This window comes from Drosophila simulans, chromosome 3L (assembly GCF_016746395.2).
Source record: "Drosophila simulans strain w501 chromosome 3L, Prin_Dsim_3.1, whole genome shotgun sequence".
NCBI lineage: Eukaryota > Metazoa > Arthropoda > Insecta > Diptera > Drosophilidae > Drosophila > Drosophila simulans.
The window spans coordinates 16,644,435-16,663,338 of NC_052522.2; the positions used below are offsets into that span (position 1 = coordinate 16,644,435).

Here is an 18,904-nt window from a genome sequence, read left to right on the forward strand (position 1 = left end):
ATGCATACTAGGTCGGTTATGAAGTACGATTTTGTGTACTTTGTATTATTTAATAAATTAATGTATATGAATAAAATTAAGGTCGAGTGAAATTTAATGACGCATTTTAATGGAATTTTCGTTAGACAATTTAGCACAACTCCCAGAACGAATTTTCCCTAGAATGCCCCTGCTGTCTTGCTTGGCAACCGTGAATTAAAGAATAATTCGCAGACGACATAATCAACATTTCCACTCAATTACCCGCACTAGCAGACCTTTTTTTTTCTCGTGACGGGGAAAATTTGCCTCAACTGTTTTTTGTCTGATTATTTTTGGCCAGCAACATTACGAGCACGCAATAAATAAAGCAAGAAGATATCAAAGTCCTCAAAGGTTTATATGGACTACTAACACTGCAATAGCCCTAAATCATATAGGGAATGGCTTTTGTCTCGAGACTAGCCAAAATTTGCGTAATTTCTGCATTAATTATTTTGAAAATGTTAAAGCCAAAGGGAAGAATCGAGCGGGGCGTGACTGGCACCCCTCGCTTTGGGGAAAAAAAAGTTGCATGTCTGGCTGACATAAAGAAGGAACGCTTTTGTTTCTATATTGGAAACGGATTGTCTTCCATCCACTGATTGACTCTGCCCTCAATCTGTCGCTGCCTAAAAATTGAGTTCTCCTCAGATTGAATTGATAGGCTCTGGAGCTGGGTTAGTGGGTTGCCAAAGTTCAAGGTTCAAGGCCTCAAGAAGGCGGAAATTGATTTCGACTTGGATTGATTTTTCCCCATCCGCTATTCTGCTTTCAGGCACCAAGAAGATGGAGTATAAAACCAGGCAGTGGCACGAGAACTGCTTCTGCTGCTGCGTCTGCAAGACGGCCATCGGGACCAAGTCCTTCATCCCGCGGGAGCAGGAGATCTACTGCGCCGGCTGCTACGAGGAGAAGTTTGCCACGCGCTGCATCAAGTGCAATAAGGTAAGGAAGATGGGAGTATGGCTATTTGAATGGAACTTAAGTTCAGATTTCGTAGTCCAGCCTATTTCACTTTTAGTATCATTATACAATTGAATCTAATCCGATCTAACCTTCATGTTGCTTTAGGTCATCACCTCGGGAGGTGTTACCTACAAGAATGAGCCGTGGCATCGCGAGTGCTTCACCTGCACCCACTGCAACATCACGCTAGCTGGCCAGCGATTCACCAGCCGCGACGAGAAGCCCTATTGTGCCGAGTGCTTTGGCGAGCTGTTTGCCAAGCGGTGCACGGCCTGTGTGAAGCCCATAACAGGTGAGCCAAATAGACGATATATATCAAGGAAATCTGACTCAAAACCCTTTTCCTTATCAGGCATTGGCGGCACACGCTTCATCTCGTTTGAGGATCGCCACTGGCATCACGACTGCTTCGTGTGTGCCAGCTGCAAGGCTAGTCTGGTGGGTCGTGGCTTCATCACCGACGGACCCGATATCCTGTGCCCCGATTGTGCCAAGCAGAAGCTGATGTAAGGCAACTGCAAGTAGTCTGGATGTGGGAGAGCTGTGGAGCAGCAAGCTTAAATTAGCCATAAACAAATTCAACGAAATTATGGATCAAATCAGAGGGATACTTACAAGTGGAAAACGATGAAGAGGAATATACAAGATGTATTAAACGATATACAAGAGATGATATGCCTTACACTTACATTAGATATGAGAAAATTAGCTGAAGCTGATGATGATGATGATGAGTCCTACTAAATCAAAAGCAAATCAAATTTTGTAAACTTCAAGTCGATAGTGTTAGCTAAAATCTATGGTAACTTTGCTTTATCTTCACGCGAGTAGAGCAGCACATCAGATTGTATAGAAACTTATTATTTGTAATTGCATTTCAGAACGAAATCAAAATCACTAAACAACAAAAAAATGGAAAAACCCAAAAAAATCAATATGAAATACTGATCCAATTGTAACTATTGTTGCCACATTGAAAAATGTATGTTTATTTATTTATTTTAAGTTTTAACCAAGCGACGAGCGAGTCGAACGCAATGAAAGTTTCCTAACCGCTGGTTTCAGTTCTAAACAGTTCTATTGTATTAAAAACCACACACGATTTTTGTTTGATATATATAGTACATTATGTTTATTAAACAGAAACACAAGGAACACACACGCACACAGACACAAGTCCTAGCAATTTAATTGTTTAGTTTATGTTATTTTCGTTACGATCCCTTCGTCCGTTTACCTATTTACCTATTTTAGAGACTCCGCTTACTTGAAGCACTAAATACACACACACAAATAATAATGATAATTGCGACACAACATTATATCAATGTCCTTAACTATTTAATGAAATTCAATCTAAATAAATTAATAAATTATCAACGAATATTAATGGTTTTTATGCAGGAGCTTGGTAAAGGCATTACATACAGGTCTGTAACTTTAAAACTAAGTATATTGTCACCCCAAAAATTTTAAAAACTTATAACCGATTTTTGGGGTGACCAGTTGTCGAATTTTCACGTTGCCAGACTGAGCGACAAAGGTGAATACAAGACTTAGCTTTCAATTAGCAATAAAAATAGCTTTTTTTTTACATTTTTCACTGCAATCTCAAAAATTATAAGTTCAATCAACTACAGAGTGTTTTTTTTTTATATTTTTATGCCGAAAAACATTCTTTAGAACCATTATTATGTTTTTTTCAAAATGAAGTGCTTAAATATTTTATAGTTGATCAACTTCATATGTATATCTCCCAAGACAAACATTTTATTCATTGTGGGTGATTTGAACCCTTCTCATATATCTTCGGGGAATATAACACTTTCACTGCATGATAATACCGACTTGCGATATTGGCAATACACTTCGCTTTCGGGGCCAGTTGAAGAATAATATAACAGAAAATTGACAAATAAATGCAAATAAGTAACTCAAACAGCGGAAACAACTCAAAACCAAAGCGCAGCCACTGCTCAGGGCACGTCTCAAAGTTGGGTTTGGGCTTATTGGCCATGTGCCAGGCGAAGTCAAGCCAAGCCAAACGCCTAACCAAACCGAACAAAGGCAAATACAAACAGTGCTCAGTTACACTCAAAATGCGTACGAAAAACGGGTAAGACGCGGAGAAAAAGCGCAGCATTTGGAATAAGTTCGTTGGCCAAGGCGAAGCCAAAATTAGTGCACCCACAGGCCAGTGCCAGAGCGGATCTTCTCCAGACTTCGATCATTCGACATGCAGTTGATCTATTTGACGCTGGGATTGGGACTGATCTTCACCACTGCCCTTCAGGCGGCCATTATACCACTGACCCTGATCAAAAACGGAGTTGAAGCGAATCATGCGCTTCCCTTGGATACGGAGAAGTTTGGTTACCTGGAATTCAAGCCCAATGGATCACTAATACTGAGAAGGGCGCCCAATCAGAGCGGCAATAACCTACAGGACCTGGTGATGCTGAGAGGAGTTCTTCAGGCTCTCAAAGCGAATCCCTCGAAAATGTCGGAAATCGGTGGCGAAACGCGATTGAGCCTAAGGATCTATGGAGATGGAGTGGAACACAAGTTTCCGCCCATACTGGAGAATATCATCCAACGCATTCAAACGTATTTTTCGGTTTATCGCTTTACGGATACAAGCAAACCCGGTGGATTGCAGCGAATTGAACTTACTACACAGCCGGTGGAGGATTCTCCGGATGTAACCACAATAAAAGCCGAGAACAATGATGAACTGATAGTAGTCGGAGAGCAGGACGCGTACATTACAGTGGGTGATGATGCAGACTAGAAATCACGCTATTTAATACATATTTATTCACCTAGCTATGTAAGACGATAAAAGTGCCGTACTTTAAATATTTTTTGAAAATATATCACCCTCATTCGCAAATATCAGAGCACGTTTCGAAGTTACTTTGTATGCAGGGTTGTGAATCGGGCACTTTATGATTTTATTTACCCAACCGTGTAATAGTTGCAATATTTGTATGTTGCTGGGGATTTTCTGGTCTACGCATAAAGCTATGCGAATTTCGGCGAATTTTTGGGGGTCATTGTCATTACGTAATCAATTGCTAAAATAAATGCCTTGCATGGTAGAGAATTAAATCAATATTTTAATTATTGTTTTGTATTTCGGTCATATACGAATAGTTTTTTTCATAAAACCTTTTTAAAAACCTTTCTGTGGTCGTAAAAAGTCGTATAATTTTCCCACATAGCCCCAACCCAACCTAAAATTTCCATTCCCTGCATTCTACATTTTACATTCACTTTTTTATTGTTCTGTTTTACGTTTTCAATGTTATGGTTAATGAATATGTAATGATGATGATGAATACGAACTTTTCGTGATGATAATTATGAATGAATGTCTCTTTCTCGTTTCGCTGCTGTTAATTAATGTCTGGAAAATGGAAAATGTTGCGGATGCGTGTGTTCTATGTTAGTAATTAAATGTACGATTGGTGGGTGGATGGATGGTGGATGAGGGGGAACCCCATGACCCGGTCGTCATTGCGCCGGGCCAGCTATGAGAATCAGTCGTAGAACCAAAGCTGCCCAAGGGATGAATGAGATTCAAAGATTAGTTCTGGTTCCAGCCGAGGCTCTAAGCCTGCGGCACAATGGCATCGGCGATGATCTCCTGCTGCTTCGGCTGCTCAGTCTGGATGGCCTCAGCGGGAAGAATCTTGGTCTGTGGATCCGCATGGATGGGCTTCTTCACCAGCTCGGTCTGAATTGTCTTGATCAGCTCCTTCTGCTGCTCAATCCCGGCGGCTGTGAAAAACATGACATGGTCAAACCGATAAAGTGTGCCTAATAAAAGACCATACGTTGTTGCTTCAATATCTCCTCTGCAATCCCTATAGTTTTCTGTTCCAGCTGACGGCCGTTCTTCTGCTCCTTAGCATCAGGAATAGTGGGCTTCAAGTCCTGAGCAGCCTGTTCAAAAACCTGTTCCTTTAGCAGGGGCTGTTCCTTCAACAGGGACTGTTCCTTTACCACGGGCTGTTCCTTCAACAGGGGTTGTTCCTTTAGCACGGGCTGTTCCTTCAACAGGGGCTGTTCCTTTACCACGGGCTGTTCCTTCAGCAGGGGCTGTTCCTTCAACAAGGCCTGTGGTTCCGGCTTGATCTCAGCCAGCGGTTCCGGCTTGATCTCAGCCAGCGGCTCCGACTTGATCTCAGCCTGTGGTTCAGCCTTCAGAGTCTGCTTTAGAGCAGTTTCGGCAGATGCCAACGCCGGTTCGGGTTCCTGCTGGATGCTGCGTGCTCGGATGGTGGAGATGGGCCAGGTGTAGAGGGGACCATGCACCACATCAACCACCGGAGTGTGATAGACTTGGGGCAGACGGTAGAAGTGCCTGGCCTCGGTGGCAATCAATGGCTGAGTATTGGCTGGCGTTTCGATCAGCTCAATTTTCTCGGTCTTCAAGCCCTGCAGCTGCTCCTCCTTCTTGGATCCACTTGGTGGGAACAGCGAGGGGAAGAAGCCCGCTCCGGCGGAGGCTGCGGATGCTGCCGCCTCGCTCAACTGACCACTCACGATCTCGACGCCCTGCTGGGACACCTGCTGGATCTGGTTGGCAATCTCGCCGGTGTTCTCCCACTGCTTGGTCTCCGGAGCTCCTCCAGCACGGCCAGATCCCACGGCATCCACGACCGGCACCACCTGGGCAGCAGTTCCAGCAGGCACATACACAATCGTCTCCTCATGGTGGTGCGGAGTGGCCACGCGGGCCAGTGGCGACAGTCCGTGGACATAGCGGAGAGCGGGTTCCAGGTGAACCTGCGCCTGCGGAGTCACAATCACGATGTGCTGGGCCGTCGGCTCCAGAGGCCTGGCCTGACCGCCCATTGCCGCCAGGGACAGACAAAAGGCCGCGAGGAGGAACATTCTATAGGGGGTAAGGATGATAAATCGATCGTATATAATTCGACATAAATGAGCTTTAATAGATACGTGTTTTTTTTTGGAAGTGTACACAGAATTAAGTGAGTAAGTGTAACTATAGTCGCGCTTACTCAATATTTCTGGGTAGATGAATCCCTACTGTATATTATTATCTTCTTAGCTCAAGTGCAGTAAACGGGTCTAGCCAATGGTCTATTTATAGCCGCACTCCTGCCACCGCACCAAAGTCCATTCTAAATTTAACGTTACTATGCGCAACTGTGTGTATCCGTGTGTAATTGCATGTTGCCTGGTCGGACAGGATGTTCCTCGTACTTGCATGGATCGAGGGACTATCAACCGGTTTGCAATTGATTGGCCAGGCCATTGGAACTTCTTTGCCTAGCACTTCTAGTGTAGATACTAGCTAATGACTGCAAGCAGCTTTATGGCTTAAATCGGTACTTGATAGTCAAGTTCGTCGTCCCCACCTCTTTACAAGTGCTCCTTGTGTGGTACTTGCCAAGTTCGGTTCTTAAGTCTTTTGTTTGTGGGTAAAAATATGTTATGCGAACTGGGAACATCGCTTCTTATTTCCAAGACTTGTGTGATAAAATTCGATCTTTAGATAAAGTTCATCAAATGCTATTGTACAATAATATATTATATAAGTCGTTTTTTCAATATTAAATTCGATCTTTAGATAATGTTCTTCAAATGTGATTAAGTAATAGTTTTGTTCTTTCGATTAGTTAGCAAATAAAATTCGCATTGGGTTGATCCAGTTTTTCTTTGATAATATTATTAAGCCAATCGCTTTTAAGTTTCTGAAAGTTTATTTTATAAGTTTCTGAATTCCTATGCCTTTTTTTCCCTAATGAAATCAATAATTATTTATTTTCCAATTTCAATCAATTTAAAATAACCTTAACTTTCTCATAAAAAAATTGTATTCTTTTATAAATACAAAATTTTGTGTACTATTCTTCATGGCTTTAGCCCATAATTTCGGATATATTTACTTTCTTTTCGCGATTTTACGGCTAGACCTAGCCTATAACTTAGTTGTTTAATGACCCCATTAAAAGAATTTAAGACCAGAGAAAAACGAGATTGAATTAAGCACACTTTTTGAAATAAGCCGAGCATAAACGCAAATTGAGGGTCAGACTTACATTTCAGTAGTTGATGGGGCCTTTCTCGACTTTCCCAAATCTAGGCAGGTAGTTTGATGGAGTTCTCTGGTGGCCACACGATCCGCAATCCGCTCAAGAAGAATCTAAATTATCACTAGTCAGTCTGAACACAATGGCAGTGCGATGAACGGGCTCAGTCTTCAGTGTTAACACGGCGACCACTTCAAGGAAACTGGTGGCCAGTGCCGCTCGGCCATGGCCTTTTATAATGTGCGACCACAGACCCCTTACCCTGACCTATCCCAAGAACAAAGAGCTGAAGACCTGATGGAACTGGAAATGCGCAGCTTCCCGCAGGAAAGCCGAAGGGGGAACCAAGTCGTTCGCTGGCCAAAAGAAGCCCGAATAGCCAACAAAGCTGGCTGGCCAGATACATTCTGGTTTCAGGTTCGCTTGCAGATGGCAGATGGTCAACGAAGATGCCGTCTTGGCCACATCCCCGGCCAAGTTCTGGGCCTATCAAGTTTGTTAAACCTGCCGCGTAATAGAAGTCAAGCATGGCATGGGCGAACGCATTGAAGCCGCATTGACGGGCAAAGGTACTCGGATGGGAGACGGTAGATGGTAGATGGTCGATGGAGCCAACTGGTTCAGGTGCAAATTGAATGTGTTCCTTGCTGCCGACCGCCCCTCCATCCGCTGCCCGCTTAGATAATTTATTTTCATGTTGCCTGCCTTGGCGGAAAAGATTAATCAAGATTTGCACATGCTTGCATTCAGTCCGCCTGAGATTTTCAATGCGCTGGGCGCAATCGCATAAATAAATTTATATTCCTTATAAACTGTATGCACTTCCCGCAGCAATTAGATGCGTCTCTGTCGCAGTCTTCACGTGATCTTGAATGGCTATTTGCGGTCTGTGATTCGATCGCACGATAACAGGGTATGGAAAACTCCAGTTCCTTGGCTCGCAAGTCGGTTGTAATTACGTTCCTCTTAAAGACCGAACAATTATGCGAACTTTACGATCCCTTGCAAGCCATTTTTTTGTCTGACATTTTGTAACAAAGTGAAATGACTTTTCAACAAATAACTTACGTGGACTATTTTCTGATTTCTAGAACTTTTAAACATTCACATTCCAGAAACTAAGCATTTTTAACGCAATAACAAATTATTAGGTTAATATAAGAAGGTTCATTTAAATAGACATATTTTATTGGCAATCTGGGAGCTGGCACACAATATGTTGCTTAAAGTAAACTATGAATCTCATTGCGATCAAGTTCAATCCAATTGTAATCTGGTTCATCCAATCCTATAGCATTAGTTCTATTCCGAGTGTAGACGCCGTTTGGGTGCCATGCGGATGAAGGGTGTGGGATGCGGCATGGCCATCTTGGTCAGCGCCTGCCTGGCTGCATAATCCTCTGCGATGGCGGTGCGCCACCTTTCCACCAGGGAATCCCCTCCAGAGATGCGAACCGGGACCAATTGCTGAGGAGTTTCCCGGGTCAGAGGGAAGCGGGCAACAGTCAGAGGTACATCATTATAGTCATAGTCTTCGCTGGCCTTCTCCGATGCCAAATTGGGACTCTTGATCACCAGTTGATTCCGAGTGGGCAATGAAATGCTGAAGGCAGCTGCCTCCTCGGGCGAAACCCCAGCAATGGCTGTGGCCTTGGGCGATGCTACGGCCAATCCATTTCGGCCGGAAAGAGCCACAGCATTCGGCTTTGAGGAGGCCACTCCACCTTCACCGGCAATCGAAAGACCTAAAAGGGCATTAGAGGGGTTAATAAAACTAAATTAAGAGAAGACTCTCCTTTAGATATCTTACCAACTGGTTTTGCCTCAGCCACGGCGGCATCTTTTTTAGGAGCCATTACGGATACACTATCGTTAACATCCTCATAGGGATCCTCGTTGTTGGGGGGCAGGAACTGCTCATCCGGCGAGAACTGTTGCTCGGTGACCTCGTCCAGTTTCTGTTCGTCGATCTTCTGGTCAGCCGGATTGTTGGTGGCCTCTAGCCCGAAGTTGGCTGGCTGCTTTTGAGGATTGCCAAACATTTCCGGCTGCAGCAGGACACTGAAGTCCTTAATCTGTCCGGTTTGCTGGAGCAGGGCCAAACTCTGGGCAGCCTGGCCCAGTTCCAGTAGGCTGCTGGCATAGATCTTGTTGTCCTCCTCGCTGAAGGATCCTTTGCGCTTGGCCAACTCCTGAATGGCAACCAACCGAGCGGCGGCCGACTGAATTCGATTGAAGTCACTGGCGCTGGCTGAGATCGAGCTGCTGGAGCTAGAAGCTCCACTAGCATCGGCTACTGCCGAGATGCTAGCCGCCGAAATGGTGATGGTGTCATCGGAGTCCCTGGGCACAGCGCGTAATTGCGGCTGTTGGCGCTGCAGGATGAAGCTGCCCACACTGCCGTCCCGCTGCGGACGCAGCTGGAGAAGCTGACCCCTCAATCCTCCGTAGTAAGGATGCTCCTCGAAGACCAGCGGAGCCGACCTCGATCTGTGTCTGCTTTTCGGGGTTAGATTTGGTTATAGAGAGTGTGTGTGTTGGGTGTGTTTGGGAGTGTTGGGAGTTGCCTGGAGAAAGCGGGGATTTAGAGAAGCGTCGTAGTATCTACACGGGATTAGCGGACTACTTATGACCCAAGGCGAAAGCTGTACAGTTTACGGTTTACTTTATTTACAATCTAAGAAATGACACATTAGAAAGGCCTTTGTTCTTAACATAGGAACATAGGTCAGTTGGGAGGAGGAACTACCAATTAGATTCTGTTGGATAACCTACAATATAGAGCCCATATTCAGCAACTGATTTCTTAGGAAAACTTTCTTTGTGTGTTTTGCGTACTGTATCAATTGACCTTCAAAATAATGCTAAGTAATCAGTTGATGAAAGTGAGCTTTAAGTTAAGTCCTTGCTCCTTTACGTGAACAGATCCAATTCCAGATCCGCCGTAGCATGTGCCTTGCCACCCACACCTGCTATGGCCACAGATTCCGGATTAAAGTAAACGTTGGTGGGCACGCCCTTCTTCAGATACGCCTTGGAAATGGGCGTGGATATGGCAGTGCCACCATTACCAACCACCGCTTTGGAATGAGGTTCCAGGATGAGTGCAGCCTGCTTGCGTCCCTGGATCGCCTGAGCCTGCTCTGGTCTATAGGGCAGGAAGTAGTTTCCAAAGGGGATCTGCGGAAAGTTGCCGGAACTGGTGCTGGTCTTTCCGGTAGCCTCAACCTTCAAGGGAACTCTTCCACCGGCCTGCTTTCTCAGTTTTTGTGGGCCAGTCGCCTTCTTCAACTGCTGCTTGGCGGAGCGGGGTGACCCAGAAGTGGAGATCACTAGCTTGCCCGGCACCGGAACAATCTCTTCGATCACATACTCGGGGTTTATTTTGCTGACCGCTGAGCGGAGACCCACATCGCTCTTCAGATCCCCAGTGGTTCGAGTCTTCTCTGCAGGCAGAGCCTGTAGCTTTTCTGGTTTCTCCAGCTCGCTGGAGCTGTCATCGGCTAAGCTTTCGGGTCGGCCAGTTGTGGTGGTGGTGGTTGTTGCACCGGCTTTGGTGGCTTGATCGGCACTGGCGATGGTGGGTTGCACCACATAGGCCAGGGGCAGATTGTAGGCGGCATAGTAGGGGGCACTGAGCAGCACGGGTTGATAGGCTCCATAGGGCGTGAGGTCCTGGGCCGGAGCAGATCCTGCAATGAGTTTTCCGGACTTCTCTGCGACGGGTGCTCCTGGTGGCCAGGCCTCGATGTTGGTGGTGCGCCAGTAGGCACTTGAGTTAGGATAGTTTTTGGTTTAGGGATAGTGGGATAGAGGAAAATGGTGAAGAGAACCGCCGGTTAGTCGTATAATATTTACAGCAATATTTCGAGGGGTTAAACTGTGTCGGGTTAATATCATGCGGAATAAGTGAGGGTTAATACGTGTGATATCTAAAACTACTATGTACAAGATGAAAGCAAAAGCCCAAACAATTACGAAATACAAATATTTATTAGAACACTAGACAATACCAACTATGGATCCTAACTAAACGTGCTAAGTAATAGCTATTAGGTTTAAGCCTCGAACTGGATTAAGACTCGAACTGGCCCGTCTCCAGCCCCGCCCCCTGATCCGCCTCCATGGTTGTTGTTCCCGTGGGTGGAGCATAGTAGACCGTTGGTCCTGTGGCCACTATCTTTCCCTCCCGCGGAAAACTTCTCGTCTCCAGATCGGTGCGTGCCAGGGCATCTTTCAAGTCCACATCTGCCGGTATGGAGATCACCTTGGCACCGGGACCGGCGATGGTGAGACTTCGTGGATGGGTGAGAGCATAGCCACCGGGACCTACAATCGCCGTTCCTCCGCTGCCCGCTGTGGCCACGCCTCCGGGTCCCGCGATAGCGATGCCGCCCCTGCGCACCTTCAGCCGCTGAATGATGATTCCTCCTTCGCGCAATGCCTGCTTTTGGGTGCTTTGCTGAGCGGCGGCCACCTGGCCCACGGAGTGCATGAGGTGGTGGGCCTTGTGGGCAAACAGGTGCTTCTCTGAGGAGGCACTGTTGTCCAGTTCCGCGGCGGTGTTCTCAATGGTATCCACATCATCTGCCATCCCATCGCCGGCGCCCTCGCTTTCATCCTCCCATTTATAATCCATCGAATCGATTGAGTGTTTTTTCACAGGAACATTGCCCACAATCACTGGACCTTCTCCCGTTGTGGCCGCCATTGGAGGTCGGAAGGGCAGCTTGAAAATGTTTTGGAAGGCATTCTTGATGGCCGCCGAGGTCTGATTCTGCATCTCAGCAATATTCATTCCGGGCATGCGGAAAGGACTTAAGCGATTCCGATTGGGCAGTAAGCCACCAGATGGTGGTAAAGTAGAACTCAACAGGACAGGCGCAGAAGTAGCCTTGATATTAAGGGAGGAGGATCCCTGGTAGTTTTGCTGTTCAGCATCCTTTCCACTCAAGCGAACGGGTTTCGCTGTGGAACTAACCTTCTTTCTGTTGAAAGAATTTAGTTCCGGTGCCGAACTGGGCTGAATCTTCTGTGGCTTATACACGGGCTTCTCGCGGGAGTCCAACCGATATTCCTTGAAGTTCACAGGCGCAGGAGCCTTTGTGGTGGTCGTGGTGGTGGTGGAATTACCCCTCTTTGGGGTGCCATCTTCATTCAGAGCCAGTTCTCGGGGCAAGAAGAACAAGTGATACTTGGGCGTCGTCTTGCCCTGTTTTCTTCCAGCCTTCGCCTTGCCATAGAAGCTGTCCACATCACCAATGATTTTGTATCCCTTTATCTTGTATTCCTGCGAGGCATGCTCCTTGAGGTACTCCTCCTTGTTAAGTTTGTACAGGTGCACGGGCACCACAAAGTGGGCGGGCAGCTGCTGAGCTTCTTGTTGGGAAGTCGGCTTCGGTACCTCCACCTGGTTGGGTCGGAAGTAGAGTTGGCCTTTCTTCTCCTCCTTGGAGGAGCTCTCAATTGCCTGGCGCAACCTGGGAGGCACATTGTAGCTGCCCGCCACATTCCTTGTGAGTTTCACCGCCCTAATTGAGGGTTCTAACAAGGTCTGACCATTACTCCCCGCGAAGTGGTGCTGATGGGCGTGGAATGGCTGATGGGCGGGCTTGGGAAACAGGTATTGACTGGAATCAAGGATCGGTGGCAGCTTGGGCTGATCCGGCTGCTTCTTCACGTAGCCAAAGGCCTCGTTAACCTTGGCTATCTGCTCGAGGATGCGCTTGGCCTCGTCCGCCTTTTCCGAGGACGGAGTGGCCGCATTGGGCTCAAAGTCTTCGGGAAATTTGACCAGCCGCTGCTTCTGAATTCTGCAAACGAAAGGTGGGGTTTGTTTGGTGGTCTCTATCTGTTGGTGGAGTTAGCTTCTAGTTGCTAATGCAGGGTAATGTGTTGTTGGGTGGAGGGGGAATGAGTATCGGGGTTAGTCACAAGTCTGGGCTTTTTTCGGTTTAGTCACATAGTTCTAGGCAAGCGCATCAACTTCTACTTGGAATGAGCATTAGCGTTGACACAGTCACATTTGGCAGGCAAGGCATTTCATGGTTATTTGGGGTCTTAGGGCTGGGTTACTAGCTACTAGTCTACTTACTCGACGGCCAGTCCGCCGGGCTGTTGAGCCTGGCCAAGTGCCAAAGAGGCCAGAAGCAGTGTTGAGAGCTGAAAGACAAATGTGTGACAATAGATGAATGAGATCTTTAATTTATTCCGGTTAGATAGGGTGTCTGTATTCCGATGTCGTAATGGATACAAAATTCACACGTATGGAATGCGGTCAAGTCCCTCGCGAAAGTCTCTCTCCCTGCTCCTCCAGCGCATTTGCATAATTTCTTACGCTGCTGTAAGCTAAGCCGAAAAGTGAGAGCCAGCTGGTAAGGAACGGCTTAAGTACTTGACGGATTTTCCCTCGAACACGATTGTCAAGAACCTCACGATCGGCAAATATTTGACTCACTCTCGCCGGCTCTCCACATCTTTGGCAAAGTCAATATTGACGCAACCGTTAGCCGGTGGAAACGACCAGCCCGCACGCCTATCTATCACCGCCGAAATGTCACAAAGCCGAGAGGAACTGAGACCCAAAGCCAAAGCAAAGCTGGATTCGAAGTCGAGGCTCGTGTTGTGTCATTGACCTGAACCTCTAGGCGGCTGTTACGATTTCGGGGCCGAAACGTAACTCGAGAGAAGAGATTCTGGCGCAGAGGCTGTCGAACCTGGTTGCCATTGATTTGCAAGAACTCTTGCATCCCCAAGCAGTAAGATGTATTTCTGTCTGCTTTCTTTTGTGAGTATCGCCTTATTTATTATATTGCCCTCCCATAACGATGCCGATTCCGATTCGACCCCGTATCGGGTGTGTCTTGTCCAAAAATAAACTGGGTTAATGGCTCGAATGCAAAGTTTAAGCGCAGCATTTTATGTTCTCAAACAAGATATAAATGGGTCTGTCTCCTGATCTTAACATCCGATCAGGTGTCTTTTGGTCTTAAATGATATTCCAGAGTCATTCCAATGGAGCTAATTGGGCAGGGATTGATGGACTTGGGACGTGTGGCTAACTGTCTATACTCATAAATTGATTAATTTATGAACCACCATCGAAACGATCACAAACTCGAAAACAAACCAATGCACTTATAGTTAAGAACCCCACACAAATGTGGCCGATTGTTTGTCAGTTGGGAGGGGGAAAGAAGACTTATATTACCATTTGTTAGCCCACGCATGATTTTTATACGTTTGCGGCATATTAATTTTATGTTCTTTGAGTCATAATTATTTTTTGGGCTTTTTAACCCAAGTGCTTGTATTGGTTATGGTTATAATTGAATGGCATTGTTGCTTATGGGAGTCGCTGTAGAGTTTTGACTTTTAAGGGCATGCTTTTCTTAATGGGAATATGAATAATGTAAGGAACAATACTTCCTAGGTATGAATGATTAATTCTCACTTTTTAAATTGGGGTGGGGCTAGAATATTGTCACGTTCAAATGGGATGGACAAAAGGGTTTCACTTTTCACAAAGAATAAACTCTTTTGAAAAACATTTTTGTAAGTGAACAATAACTGGCACAATGAGTTCTTAACCTTTTGCATTCATATAAAAAAAAGATTCCCCAATATAGTTCTTTGCGTCCAAACTGATTTGTGATTATTATAATGCCCAAAAAGATTTTAGCCACTCTTATTAATATTTGCATATAGCACAGAGCATAATCAAGGCTAATTAAGGCGACCAAAAAAGACAAGAACCAAGCCAAGAATCAAAAATGTTGCTTAGTGAAAGTTAGTGTCGATTCAGAAGTGAAAGAAACAAAAGACTTAAGGCACGAACTTGGGCCAGTTGACGAGTTAATGAGTTCAGCGGCAGCACAGAGCAATAAATGATTAATTGCGGTCAGGTATAAACTAGTTTCGTTTTGTATTCCCAAAATGTGAAGTGAAGTCTTGGTATTTCATTTTCTTTTTTATGCGATTTGACTTACAACAAGGAAGCGCATTTTAACGCGATGTTCTGGTGAATAGTTTCAGATTTTTCAATAAATTCTTGGTGTTCGTGGCGTTGACCAATCCTCGCCTTGACAATATATCCTTGAACTGCAAACGAGAACGGGAATGAGTGGCACTCTGGGTTATCACGCGGCAAAATCACACACACTAAAAGCACTAAAAAACCAATCCTGCTGAGCTTTCAATTTACGAATGTTTCAGGTTCCGTTGTTTTTCTTTCTTTTTTTTTTTTGTCACGCACAATAAATAGGGTCTGGAAATGGAACTCCTACCAAGAACCAAGAGCCAGCGAGCCAGGCGACGTCTGAAGATGAACTGAGTGCTGGCCGGGCCCAGCGCGTCTGTTTATAACATTTCCATTAGCGATGCAAACAACGAAGCGAAAGAAATGGCCAAGAAAACAGGGCCCGATCAGGTGTAAGAGAACTGGGTTTTGGGCAGAAGAGAGAGCCGAAGAGAAGTCCGCGATTCAGGCACGTAGTCGAGCGCCTTGGCCTGTCTTTTATCTGGGGGCGTGGATCTGTGGGATTTGGTTACCAACTCCAGGGTACACAACACCAATTGATATGCAGGCTTACAACTCTAGGATTTCGCAGATCGAAATCTGCCCCGATCCCTTGGGTTAGGCAAATAGCTTGCCTAACATATTGTCAGATATTTCTCAAGCATTTGATTAAATGTGCTGACAGGCGCTTCTTCAGACTACTGTTTCGCAAACTCGCACCTAGCTAGAACCCAGAACCACAGCGCTGACTTTGATTAATTGGCCGTTTATTGGCTTGATTGAGTGTGACTGGACAGGAGCGAAGTGACTGGCCATTACAAGTGGAGTGAGCCACGAGAATAGAAGCGAAATGCGTGTGGGAAGTGGAGAGGTAATCAGCTCGAAACGGGCCCAGAACATGACATAAGCCAAAATGGTAAGAGACTTACCGTGATGAATGAATCGATTGGTTGCCGGGCAATTCAATTAAAATGTTTGCCTGGAACTCGTTAGAAAGTTTCGCACATAGTGACTCAAGAGTCCAAGAATCGTGTTCTTTTTCTGATTTGACAAGCACTTCGGCGTGAAGACTTCACACACTTCTCGGGTATCAACAGATGTCAGGATTAAGACTTAGCTTCGGGCCGTTTTTGATCGATAATCATAAATAACAAATGTCTGAAATCAGAGAAATTGATTTCAGGTTCGTGCCTTAAGTCATTTGTTTTCATTGCAGACCAAAGTCTTTATTAGCCCAGAACCATTAATTTTGTGATTAACTTTGCTGTGATCCAACTGCAATTTATTCTTTTATTGGTTTTTATGCCCCAAGCAGCCAGCTACTGACTCCGCTGTTCAGGCAGCAATAATGCATATTCCTTGATTAACCAGCATCGAACGGGGGGTCGACCTTTGTGGCACACGCAGGCATCAATAAAATTGCCACAAGATTTATGGTTTCGAGTGCGCCGGGCCGAAGGGAGCATACGAAATTAGCAGCAACACGTTGTAAGCCCCGAATGCGCCACACGCACCACTTGATCCACAATTGGAATGCAGCAATCAAAAGGCGATAAATCGAACCCCAGCTGAAATCCAAGCAGCCGAAGAGCGAGTCGAGAAGTTGAAGACCGAAGCCCGAAGACCGAAGACCCAAGACCCAAGACCCAACACCCAGAGACCTTGAGGCCTATTTATAAATGCAGGCGAAACGGGACTGCTAGTGGGATGTCGTTGCCTAGGCCCGGGCCAATTAAGTCTGACCTTCGGCGAGGAGGAGAATCCCAGCCCAAACCGTTGTTTATGAGGGGGAAAATAAACAGAAACAGCTAACTGGCACCTGGGAGAGCCGGAGCCCCAGTAATTTGTGGTTTCAATGCAGGCCGTTCTGCTGCTACGCTAACCCAATTATGCACCTCGGCTACTTCCCAGGTGAGCCATTGATTTCTACGCTGAGAACGTGGCCATTTCAGCCACACAAACCCTAGGCCCGGCCAAATAGAATCTATGTCAAGCTATGGCAAGCTTTTTAGTGCTCTTCTGTTCTTTTAGTGCATTCGGCGAAGAAAGTTGTCGAGTGCGTAGGAACTTGTTTCAGGGAAATCACTCGCTTAGATCTCTTGACATTAAAACTTAATTGTGGCAGTGAAACTTTCGGTCAAAACTGGCCCATGTAATAACTTTTTGTTTTGGCAAATATGCATATTATTATTGCTTATGGGCTTTTCTTGGCTTCGCGCGGCCAGAAATATATTTTATTTAGGCCACGCCGTGGACGCCAAGGCTTTCCGTTCGATTCAAATTATTTGGCAAGTGCGCGCACGCGTCGAACATTTCAAATGCTGTATTATTTTGGTCCCTTTCCGACATAAAAATTGCCCAAACAAAAATAAATAAGCCACAGAGCTGACTCAATTTGGCTTTGGGATGCACTGTCCATTTGTAAAATGACTTTGTGCGACCGAGTAACCATTTTTATGATCGGAAAATCAATTAGGGTTTATAACATGCATAAATCGCCGCAGTTGTTTCGTGCCAAAGCACGCGCCACAAGCAATTAAAGCTCTTACAATCATTTACGATCAGAAACTGACAATGTTTACCCTTATCTACTTTATGCAAACATTTTTATTGTAAAATGTTGATAAATTATGTACAGACAAGAAAGGCGGTATTAATGCGATGACCACTTTTAAGTAAGCCAGATTATGTTATTTTTTAAAATGAAGAATATTATATCTTCCTACCTTCCTATTTAGCCTAATATAATATTCCAAGATTTCCAATGACAAGAATTTGTAACTATTTATTTATAAATGTCTTTCGATCTAAAGATATTCTTGTGTCGCGTAGAAGATATAAAATCCAGAACTCCCTATCATAATATATAAATATATAATATAATATTTGATTATTGCTTGCATTCTATATCCAAGCAAAGCAGCAATCTTTTCTTTGAATGAACTCTGTTTTATCCGTCATTCATTCTTTGACATATGTCTCCAGTTCAGATCCCCGATCACGTAGGTGTCAAACACGACAGGTGACACTGTCAGATCTGCAAAGACTTCCAGTAAATAACGAAAAACACCCAAGTAGAACGAGCAATAGTTTTGGCTAATATATTTTATTTACGTGTAGCCACGATATTTATGCAACTCTTGCAGGCTTGTCAAGGCATTTGTTTGGATTCCGTTTCCGATTTCGATTTCCGAGTGCGGTTCAGCGGCGGTGGCCTTGGCCAAATTGCCACCCATGACCACGAATCCGATGCCGGCGCCCGCCTTGTAGCTGAGCTCATGGTAGCCAGCCTCATCGTAGTAGGAGTACTTGCCCAAAACATTTCCCGCCTCATCGGTGTGCTGGGCATGCGACATCTGGTCGGTGCTGAAATCAAAGTTTTGATGGCTTTGCAGGGGCTTCAGGTGGTTGGTCGGCGCTAGTTGGTAGCCCCCACTCAGCGAGGATGTTGCCACTGCTAGATTATCCTGTGTGTTGTAGGAAATTCTGGCAAGCGGATTTTGCCTTGTTCTCAGAGCCTGATGCACAAAGTTCAGCGGACCAAAGGAATCCAGAGAAGATGCCCCAAATCTAGGGGAAACGACACTCCTATCCAATCTATCGCCATCCGTGTTGTAGGAGTATCCTTGTCCATTGAACTGCATATACACTTGCGCTCCATGAGCACAGGAAACTATCAGCGAAGCAATCAAAAGCACCAACATCTTGTTCAAGTCTCAGAAACAACTAAACTCCGAGCATGCTAAGTCATGGGGTTATATGTGAATTCAAGGAAACCGCAATGTGCAGATTAACCTGCTTATACCCGCATCCACGGATATCAAATAACTATTCG

At 45.4% G+C, this 18,904-nt stretch overlaps 5 protein-coding genes across 17 annotated transcripts in view; 2 read left to right on the forward strand and 3 right to left on the reverse strand.

The window, feature by feature from the left end:
- Window positions 1-2,371, forward strand: part of LOC6738401 (four and a half LIM domains protein 2) — a 58,683-nt gene extending 56,312 nt beyond the window's left edge. For all 7 annotated transcript variants that reach the window (XM_016171612.2, XM_016171611.3, XM_016171614.3 and 4 more), the window contains 3 exons: window positions 797-966; window positions 1,093-1,279; window positions 1,340-2,371. In XM_016171612.2, coding sequence (XP_016032228.1) covers window positions 797-966; window positions 1,093-1,279; window positions 1,340-1,497 — 515 coding nt within the window. In that variant the 3' untranslated portion in view covers window positions 1,498-2,371. The remainder of the gene's footprint in view (window positions 1-796; window positions 967-1,092; window positions 1,280-1,339) is intronic.
- Window positions 2,372-3,127: 756 nt separating this feature from the next.
- LOC6738402 lies at window positions 3,128-3,882 on the forward strand. Its single transcript, XM_002085175.4, has one exon. It carries the CDS (start codon window positions 3,224-3,226, stop codon window positions 3,776-3,778), a length of 555 nt encoding a protein of 184 aa, XP_002085211.1. The 5' UTR covers window positions 3,128-3,223; the 3' UTR covers window positions 3,779-3,882.
- Window positions 3,883-4,247: 365 nt separating this feature from the next.
- Window positions 4,248-7,279, reverse strand: LOC6738403 (RNA polymerase II degradation factor 1). The gene is made up of 3 exons (XM_016169370.3): window positions 7,062-7,279; window positions 4,827-5,890; window positions 4,248-4,770 (listed from the first exon to the last, which is right to left on the reverse strand). Exons 2-3 carry the CDS (start codon window positions 5,887-5,889, stop codon window positions 4,601-4,603), a joined length of 1,233 nt encoding a protein of 410 aa, XP_016032236.1. The 5' UTR covers window position 5,890; window positions 7,062-7,279; the 3' UTR covers window positions 4,248-4,600.
- A 939-nt stretch (window positions 7,280-8,218) lies between these two features.
- LOC6738404 lies at window positions 8,219-15,436 on the reverse strand. Of its 7 annotated transcripts, none has more exons than XM_016169369.3 (5): window positions 15,338-15,435; window positions 15,041-15,152; window positions 13,147-13,214; window positions 8,863-9,548; window positions 8,219-8,797 (listed from the first exon to the last, which is right to left on the reverse strand). In XM_016169369.3, the coding sequence occupies exons 2-5, from the start codon at window positions 15,053-15,055 to the stop codon at window positions 8,355-8,357; spliced, it is 1,212 nt and encodes a 403-aa protein (XP_016032241.1). In that variant the 5' UTR covers window positions 15,056-15,152; window positions 15,338-15,435; the 3' UTR covers window positions 8,219-8,354. The 7 variants fall into 7 exon arrangements, with proteins under 7 accessions (XP_016032241.1, XP_039149336.1, XP_016032240.1 ...); XM_039293402.2 differs by having other exon boundaries at window positions 8,863-9,551; XM_016169368.3 differs by lacking the exons at window positions 8,219-8,797; window positions 8,863-9,548 and adding an exon at window positions 9,701-10,824 and having other exon boundaries at window positions 15,338-15,436.
- Window positions 15,437-18,159: 2,723 nt separating this feature from the next.
- Window positions 18,160-18,793, reverse strand: LOC6738405. Its single transcript, XM_002085178.4, has one exon. It carries the CDS (start codon window positions 18,771-18,773, stop codon window positions 18,180-18,182), a length of 594 nt encoding a protein of 197 aa, XP_002085214.1. The 5' UTR covers window positions 18,774-18,793; the 3' UTR covers window positions 18,160-18,179.
- Between the last annotated feature and the right edge of the window lie 111 nt (window positions 18,794-18,904).

Bases quoted from the DNA above. Each gene is read 5' to 3' on its own strand.
- LOC6738402 (XM_002085175.4), top strand. From the start codon at position 3,224: ATGCAGTTGATCTATTTGACGCTGGGATTGGGACTGATCTTCACCACT.
- LOC6738403 (XM_016169370.3), bottom strand. From the start codon at position 5,889: ATGTTCCTCCTCGCGGCCTTTTGTCTGTCCCTGGCGGCAATGGGCGGT. The intron at 4,771-4,826 runs GTATGGTCTTTT...TGTTTTTCACAG, and splicing joins GGAGATATTGAAGCAACAAC to CCGCCGGGATTGAGCAGCAG.
- LOC6738404 (XM_039293399.2), bottom strand. The intron at 12,866-13,146 runs GTAAGTAGACTA...TTTCGTTTGCAG, and splicing joins CCCGGCGGACTGGCCGTCGA to AATTCAGAAGCAGCGGCTGG.
- LOC6738405 (XM_002085178.4), bottom strand. From the start codon at position 18,773: ATGTTGGTGCTTTTGATTGCTTCGCTGATAGTTTCCTGTGCTCATGGA.